The sequence below is a fragment of the Tupaia chinensis genome, unplaced genomic scaffold (assembly GCF_000334495.1).
Source record: "Tupaia chinensis unplaced genomic scaffold, TupChi_1.0 Scaffold000541_1, whole genome shotgun sequence".
NCBI classification, from domain to species: Eukaryota; Metazoa; Chordata; class Mammalia; order Scandentia; family Tupaiidae; genus Tupaia; species Tupaia belangeri.
Genome location: NW_006160054.1, coordinates 2,040,205 through 2,049,446, shown reverse-complemented (window position 1 = coordinate 2,049,446; position 9,242 = coordinate 2,040,205). Strand labels below are relative to the sequence as shown.

The window sequence follows — 9,242 nt, the reverse complement described above, 5'->3', positions numbered from 1 at the left end:
ATAAATAAATAAATAAATAAATAAATAAATAAACAAACAAACAAACAAACAAACAAACACCTAGGCTGACTAGGAAGGAGAAAGCAAAACCAGGGACTAACATGAGCTGGAATCTGGAGATTTTGTGTCTCATAAAGCATGCTTGTCATCTCAGCACCCACCCCTGTTAGGATTCTCTAACTGCTCTCCCCCATCAGTCGAAGGAGGTGGTCATCAGTCGAGTACCTTCAGACATTCAGAGAGGTTTGTGTACAGGGAATGCTTGTCATATTCCTCAATGGTCCATGAAGGGCTCTTTTTTCTTTCTTCCATAGCTTCCTCCATACTCATATCACCATATAGTGGGTTATTCTTCATAACTGATGACATGGATGGTGGAGGGCTATCAACGGTGGCAGCTCTCTTCTCCCTGGAGCCCTTACTTGGTTGAATAGCAAGCTTCTTCTTTTCTTTCTGTTAGGAAGTAAAGAGACAGACTTCTCTTACCAAGGGGACTTCTGATAGAATGAAGGTGAGATAACTACCTGAAAATTTGATGATTCTCCCTAGACATCTAACAGATTAAAACAATGATTGTAAAGGTGAATCCAGAATGTAGTTTCATCTAGACTCCTACCATTAATTGAATTCTTTCTTCCCGTATGATCCACTTCAGCTTTAATAATCATTCATTAAAACGCTATCTTAGGGAGCTGGCATGTGGCATGATGGTTAAGAGTGCTGGACTCCCACAAGGTTGACTTGTGCTTCAAGTTCCAGACCTGGTGGCTTGCTTTCTCATCTTCCCTCTCTCTCTCACTCTCTCTTTCACTCTGTCTCTCTCTGGTAAAATAAAAATAAATGAATAAGTAAAGTTGAATAAAATAATTCTTTTTTTAAAAAATCTATCTTAAAATTACAAAGAATACTCTAATTTATAGACTAGAGAAAAAAATTAAAAATTCATGCAGTACAATTCTGAACAAAGCTAATTATTTTCCAGTCTACTTGCATTGAGATCTAATGCCATTTTATTTCATTCTGTATGTTCCATGACTGATAAAAATAATGTTTAACATTACTGTGTTAATCAGCAAAGTCAAGATTAAAGACATTTTATCAATATGTCTTGTCTTTTACAGCTACTCTCTTGACACTCATTTAAGTGAGCCTTGAGGCCTAGGCAGTCTTGAGCATTGTAAGTGTCTACAGAGCACTACAGAGCAGCTGGATATCAATGGCTCAAATATTGATTTTAACATTTTCTTTTCTTTTTTTTTTTGGAGAGGTTTTTGCTATAGGGCACTTGCACTCTCCAGACAGACAGAGAGAGACAGAGAGATAGAAAGCGAGAAATCACCCCCCAGGGGGGATGGCCCCGCCGCAATCCCTTTTCCTCCATTCTCCTCTCAGTATCTTGGGCACGCACGCACACGCGCCCGGCCTGAGTTTTAAGCCACTGGGTCCGGGACGCAAACCGCGGTTGACTACGTGGGAGTCCAGCGACATAGCCATTACGCTAACTGCTGGTCCCAGGACTTTAACATTTTTTTTTAAAAACTTTATTATTGATTCATAATATGCATATATAGAAGGGCACATGTGATACATGCATATAGGTCAATGAATCTTTACAAGCCAGATAAACTTGAGATTTAACAGTCCAGCCCAAAAATAGAATATTAACAATATCTCTCATACTCCTTGTCTTTCACTCTCTCTCCCCTTACCCCAGGATAACTAGGATCCCCGATTCTAGTAGCGCAGGTAAGTTCAGACCCATTTTGTATTTATTATACAATGTATGCTTTCTGTGTCTGGGTGGACCTTCACATTTTTACTTTGGTTTTTATTTTTTCCCTTAGAACTACAAAGATATCATGAAGGTTGAAATTTTTAATATTAAAATTGTTCATTTGGTCAAGTATAAATCTAAAAGAAACCAACAATGCCTCATTTATGATGAGGCAGCAGGAGAGGAATTCCACTTGGGTTAATTTTCAGATAATTAAGGCTTAACTTTTAAACACTGATGATCCATTTACACAATTTACAGCAATTTTTAAATAAATGCTTTATATAGTTCAGCTATCCTAAACAGAGACGTTTCAATAGGAATGAATTATTAGGTCATTGGGAAAGTCATGACATATTTTTCTGTTTTTTTTTTTTTTTTTTTTAATGCAAGAATGTGTCATGATTTCCCCCATGACCCAATATATTTCTGTGAATTATATTTGTGATCAGCAATAAACTGACATCTTCAGCCTTTATTGGGACATGTAAGTCGCATTAAATGTATACTTACATAAGCAATTGTTGTAAACAAATATTAGATATCATTTCCTTCTGGAAAGTCTAACAGGTAAAAAAATTATCTAGATAAAGCCATCCGCATTCTTTTTGGTGTTAGGTTTCCCTAACTTTCTTAATCCATGCATTTTTAAAATACTTAGAGACCAACTTGAATCCTAAGTATCCTCTATGACTTGAATGGGTTTTTAGTCTGCTCAAGTCAATTCATATTCTATAATGTCAAAGTTTACAGTAAAATAATACATCTTCTTGACTTAGCATTTATTTTAAAGGTGGATGGTCTCAAAAGTAATGTTTCTGAATTGAGCAAAACATGGCTTGATAAGATATTTAGATCGGTTGAGTGTAGCCTAGTTCTGACTCATTTTTTTCTTCAAGGCCAGATATCTTTGATCATCTTTGAAGAAGGATAATTCTTTGGACATTGACAAATTGCTTTTGTCAGGTTATTTGCCTGTTAGACTATTTCTTGAGCTTCTTAAATAAGAAAGCTCTGCAAATGAGGAAAATAAAGTTTTTGGGGTCAGGAAAAAATTACACATTCTATTATAATGTACATAGACTTAGAAAAATTAATATAAAATAGTAAGATGATCGGATAATCAGAAATATATTCTAAAAGAACACTGAAGCCTGTTATTTCTAGACTATATTCTTGAAAGTTCTGAGGTTTATTCTATAATGCACCGTTTACTTTTACACTGAATGCCAATGAATGTCTGAAGGATATGTGGAGAGAAAATTAATAGTATGTCTTTATTAGGACTTTGATGGTGGGATTAAAATATGCTAATTGTGGTTGAGGTTAATTTGTATTTTGACAACTTTTTTCCAAATAATTTTAAGAAAAAAAAATAGTATGTATCTGACTCTAATCCTTTATTCTATTTACATACCATAAAAAAATACTTTGACCAGAGGAAAACTTAATAGTATTTCCATTATTTTAATCATATAGATTAAAGCATTTGGACATATTTGGACCAAAAAAAGACAAAATGCACACTATGCCATTTAAAAAAAAACCTTATGTGCTTCAGGGAGAATAAAGTTGATTACAGAAAGAAAAACTAAAATATAAAAAGAAATGCTGAGAGAAAAAAGAAGGAAAAACAATAATTGTGTGTGTAAATCTAAGCAACTAATGATTTTTGTGGTAAAATAGAAATCACTATCATTATATCATTACTAATCTGTGAGTTTTAAAATAAGAGAAACTAAAGCACTGGACAGTAATAAGCTTAACATAGATTTGATTTAGTAATTTTAAGAAATAATTTAAATTAGAATATAGAGTTATTATCTATAGAAGAAGAATGTATAGCTTCTAAATTATAACAGCAGCAGAAAAAAAAGATATAGGTAAGTTGATCATTTTTTAAGAAAATTAGAAAATTTAGGAACCAGCAGATGGCATAATGATTACGTTGCTGGACTCCCACATAGTGACCATGTTTCAAGTCCCAGACTTGGCAGCTTAAAACTCATGCCGTGCATGTGTGCATGGAGAAGTGACTGAGGCATGGCCATCCCCCGGGGGGCGGGTGATTTCTTACTTTCTTGCTCTGTGTCTATCATGTGCTCAAGTGCACATGCCCTGTAGCAAAAAAATATTAAAAAAAAAAAAAAAGAGAGAGAAAGAAGAAGAAGACGATTAGAATATTTCAACAAAGAATAGGGTGGAAAACCCAGCAGCAGTGGTGTGGTACTGCCAAGGTGTTGTCCTCCATGAGCTGGGACCACATGAGAGGCCCAGGTTCAATTTCAGGTCCAACCTAAAAGCCGGTGAAGTGGTGGGCATCTGTAATCCTAGAGACCCAGGAAGTCTAAAGCAGAATGCTAATGAACTTGAAGATGGCCTGAGAAATACAAGACCCTGGGACCAGCAGTTAGCGTGATGGCTATTTCGCTGGACTCCCATATAGTCGACTGTGGTTCGTGTCCTGGACCTGGTGGCTTAAGCTCACGCCGGGCACGTGTGTGTGTGCTTGCCCAAGATCTCGAGAGGAGAATGGAGGAGAAGGGATTGCGGCATGGCCATCCCTCCTGGGGGGTGATTTCTCACTTTCTGTCTCTCTGTCTATCTGGCGGGTACACATGCCCTATAGCAAAAACCTCTCCCCCCCAAAAAAAAACCCCCAAAATTTAATATTTCCAAAGGAGATACCTAGAATATAAGAAGAGGAAAGAAATATAAAAACATATACTTGAAAATATCAACTACGAGCACAGTGTGTTATGACGATAGCTCACTAACTTGCTTCTCCTTCCTGAGTACAGAGTATGCATATCTTTCCCAGTCCATCTTAAAGTTAGACTTTTTATGGTCAATATGACGTGTAGACAATAGTAAAAGAGATCATTTCGAAGCTTGGTCCCTGAAATCTTCCACAAGATTTTTGGCTCTTTATTTCTTACTTTTATCTTTTGTGACATTGTAAATAAATGTTCTGGGATGGCAGAGATATAAGATGTAATAATTTGAAGCTCTGGGTCAAAGGTGCCCCACAAACCCATCTTCCTTTCCTTAGATTTTTCATGAACAAGAAACTTTTTTCTTTTCTTATTTTTTGGTCTTCAGTTACTGATATATATATATATTTTTTTTTTAGAGAGAGAGAGAGAGAGAGAGAGAGAGAGAGAGAGATTTTTGCTACAGGGTGTGTGTGCTCACTGGAGAGACAGAGAGACAGAAAGCGAGAAATCATTCCCCAAGGGGGATGGCCATGTCTCAATCCCTTCTCCTCCATTCTTCTCTCGGGATCTTGGGCATGGCTGCACATGTGCCCAGTGTGAATTTTAAGCCACTGGGTCTGGGTCTTGAACCGCAGTTGACTATGTGAGCGTCCAGCGATGTAACCATTATGCCTTCTGCTAGTCCCTACTACTATCTTGAGAGATGGTTCTTATCACAGTGTAGACTAGCATCCATCCTTAAGACAGAAATCAGCATCTTGAAATTCTACACATAAGTGAAGGTGGATGAAAGTGATTTTGGAAGCTAGAATGATAGTTCTTCATATTATATAAAGTGGAAATCGTTTGTTTTAGTGTCACTTGCAGTAATCTGTAAAATAATCACCTGTAACATTGGGACAGAAACTTGTCAATAAGAAGAGCATTGGCCCAGCCTAGGGGGCACAGTCTAGAGTCCACTGGGCAGCAGAGCTGGAAGCTGTATGCCAATCATAGGTGTAGACCTATAGATCAGCCTGAAAACATCTAGGTGTGTATGTGGGAGCCCAGGATTCTGAAAATCTGGAGGGCTGGGCAAAGAAGGTTGTGGCATGATGAGACCCTGTAAAAAGTGATCTCTCTCTCTTCTCTCTTCCTCTCTACTCACATAAGCACACACATGCATTAAAAAAATTAAGACCATTTACATACATATAATAATATCACTAGATTCACAGTGTTGGTGTAATATAAGAAAGAGGTGAGATTAAAGAAAGGACTAGACAGTTTACAAGAAAAAAATGAAAGAACAAGAAGAGTCTGGGAATTTGAAACTCTAGTGTGAAATTCTGACTGTAGACGACAAAAAACGAAACAGGGCATTATGACGATGAGGAAGAAGTAGAAGTTAAAACTAGGCATGAATTTCAAAAAAAAGTTTGCACCAAAATAAACTAATACTTCAATTCTAATTTTTACATAAATTCTTTGACGTTCCCTCATTTATATCAGACAAAACAGACAAAAGTTGTGTTAGTTATAGAAAAGGTTTTAGAAAATAAAAGTAAACATCATCAGTGATATATAATTCTGAATATGTTTGCACATAATAAAAAGTCTCACATTTATAAAGCAACACTTGAAATAATTACAAGAAGAATATTTATGCATGTAGTTTTTATAATTATGTTGTTATTAAGGTAAAGAGGAATTGAACAATAAAATTAAAAATTTTGATTAAGTGAAATATATAGACCCAGATTAAATAATTGAAAATACTAATTTCTTAAGTAAACACTGAAAATTCATGAACATTAATAGATTGGTAAGGTACTAGGCTCTAAAATAAATTTTAAAGACTCAATATGGTCATATCCTGCTTTTTGACTGTAAACACCCTAGTCTAACTCTAGAAATCATTGTGTGGCCAGGAGGTGGCATGGTGGTTAAGGCACTGAATCCCAGATAGCTGACTCTGCAGTTCGAGCCTCAGACCCTGCAGTCTGAAAATCATGCCCAGCACATGTATGTGCCCAAAAATCACAAGAGGAGAATGGAGGAGAAGGGATCGAGGCATGGCCATCCCAACTGGGAATTTCTCACTTTCCCTCTCTATCTCTGTCTTATGGCAAAATATCTAACAAAAAATTAAAAAAGAAGAAGAAAGAAAAAGAAATCATTATGGAAAAGATCATGGAAAGTATTATATTTTGTAGTAATTTAAAAATATATTTAAGTGAAATGATTATGGGAATTTGAAAGTTTAGAGAGAATAAATGTATTGATTTTTTGAAGGTTTTTGCCATAGGGCATGTGTGCTTGCTGGAGAAAAACAGTGAAACAGAAAGGGAGAAATCACCCCCCCCCCCAAAGAGGATGGCCACACTGCAATCCCTTTTCCTCTTTCTCCTCCTGGGATTTTGGGTATGCATACACATGTGCCTTGTACAATTTTCAAGTCACCAGGTCTGGGACTCGAACTATGATTGGGCATGTGGGAGTCCAGTGCCTTAATCATTATGCTACCTGCTGGCCCCTAGAGCAGAATCAAATTGAAAAAGTGTTACATTACAAAATTGTTGTCTAGAGCTGAAATAATATTTTGAGGAATATTATAAACATATATGCACGCATTATACGAAAAGAATGAGAACATTAATGAGCTAATAAGCATCAATTCAAAGCCTTAGAAAGAAAGCTAGACAGTAAATCTAAGAAAATGGTTAAAATGAAATAATAAACAGAAGTTCGAAGTAACAGACACTAAAAAGAAAAGACAGATACTAAAAAAAAAAAAGGCAAATACACAATGGAGAGGATAAGCAAAGTTGAAAGCTTTCTTTGAAAAGATTACTGAGATTCAAAACATCTCTGTCAATATTGCTCAGAAAAAATAATGAAGACACAAATCCGCTGAGTTAGAAACATGAAGGGAACATGAGAAGAGACAGGAGAGAGTGAAAAACAATAGAAACAATCTAAGAAATTATGCAATTTAATTCACCAATCTTAATTAAGAAATAATATAAAATAATAAATCTGTGATAATTTTACAAATAAATAGTTTTAAATCTATACTAGCTACTCGTACATTTTTAAATGACAAGAGAGTTTTATAGACTTTCTATAAATAAATCATTTCTATTGGTCAAATTCTAGGAAATAGGGAAAAAATAAACACTTCTAACTCATTTTTGGGGGGTCAGTAATGAAAAGTATAAACTAATTTCTCTTGTAAACATAAATGCAAAAATCATAAATAAAATATTACTAAACAGAATTCTACAATATGTACAAATTATGTATATTAGAGAAGGCTATTTTGTCAGTGTGTTGGTTTAATATTTTAGAATGTTATATGGCCAGGAGATGGTGTTATGTTGCTGGACTTGCACATGGTTGATCATGGTTCAAGTCCCAGACCCAGTGGCTTGAAAATTATACCAGGTGTGGGTGTGTGTGTGCATGCCCAAGATCCTGGGAGGAAAATGGAGGAGAAGAGATTGAGACATGGCCATCCCCCTGGGGGAGGGTGGCGGTGGTAATTACTCACTTTCCCTCTCACTGTCTTTGTTTCTTTTTCTCTCTTGGAGAGCACACATGACCAAAGGCAAAAACCTCTTTAATACAGTTAAAATAGTAATGCAATTCAACACCTTAACAGGGGAAAATGTAGAATATTATAATAATTGAGAAAAACATATTCAAAATATTCAAACATATTTTAAGCAAACTTACTTAGCAAACTAGAAATAATATAGAATTTTCTTAAGCCAATTAAGAGAATGGGATCCAAAATTTCAGGACAGAGCATTCCCAATGGAATGCACATATTTTAGTTCTATAATTAATACATGAAAGCCAGTAATCACATTCATATAGTATCCCAGTGAAAGCCTAAACTAAAAGCCTAAAGTAAGTAAAAGACTGAGAATAGAGATTCTGAAATATGTGGTCAGAGATAGATAGTTAAGGAATCATTTAAACCAAAAAAAAAAAAAAAAAAAAAACAAGATAGAAGGAAAATATGTTAGAATTTTAGGGAAAGGGGAGATAAAGGACTAAAAATGAGTGAGAAAAGGTGATTAGAAACTCAATCCTGGGACCAGCAGTTAGCGTAATGGCTATGTCGCTGGACTCCCACGTAGTCAACCGCAGTTCGCGTCCCAGACCCGGTGGCTTGAACTCATGCCAGGCGCGTGTGCGTGCGTGCCCAAGATCCCGAGAGGAGGATGGAGGAGAAGGGAGTGAGGTGTGGCCATGCCCCCCCTAGGGGGGTGGTTACTCGCTTTCTGTCTCTCTGTCTGGTGAGTGCACACGCCCTATAGCAAAAACCTCTCAGAAAAAAAAAAAAAAAAAGAAAGAAAGAAAAAAGAAAAGAAACTCACTGCCTAAATGGCAGTATTTAGAAATCAAGGGAAGAACAGTTTCTCCTATTTGGCCTTTTGTTCCAACTGAGAGGTTTAGTCGAGAAAGTTCCTGGGTTCTGAAACTGATGGAAGCCATGAAAAGATAAAGAAATTAGTCTGAAAAGATTCCAAAATTCGACTGCTAATCAGAAAGAGATCCACCACAATATCTGAAAAAAATGTATTTTAATTTTTTAAAAATCAGCTCACCTTTTTATAAAGGGATGGGCAGAAATTTTGTGATACATTTCTAAATGCCTTATCAGATGCAGACTCCAAATTAACAATAGAAACATGAAGTTTATTGTGAAGATTCTTTAATTCTCTAGCACAACAATTTAAGAAAAAGTGTTTAAATATATG

The 9,242-nt window shown here is 35.8% G+C and overlaps 1 protein-coding gene across 1 annotated transcript in view; it reads right to left on the bottom strand.

The window, feature by feature from the left end:
• The window catches only part of MINAR2 (membrane integral NOTCH2 associated receptor 2), a 24,704-nt gene that overhangs the window by 12,155 nt on the left and 3,307 nt on the right, over positions 1-9,242 (bottom strand). Inside the window, exon 2 of the mRNA XM_006157415.2 lies at positions 226-453. Coding sequence (XP_006157477.1) covers positions 226-453 — 228 coding nt within the window. The remainder of the gene's footprint in view (positions 1-225; positions 454-9,242) is intronic.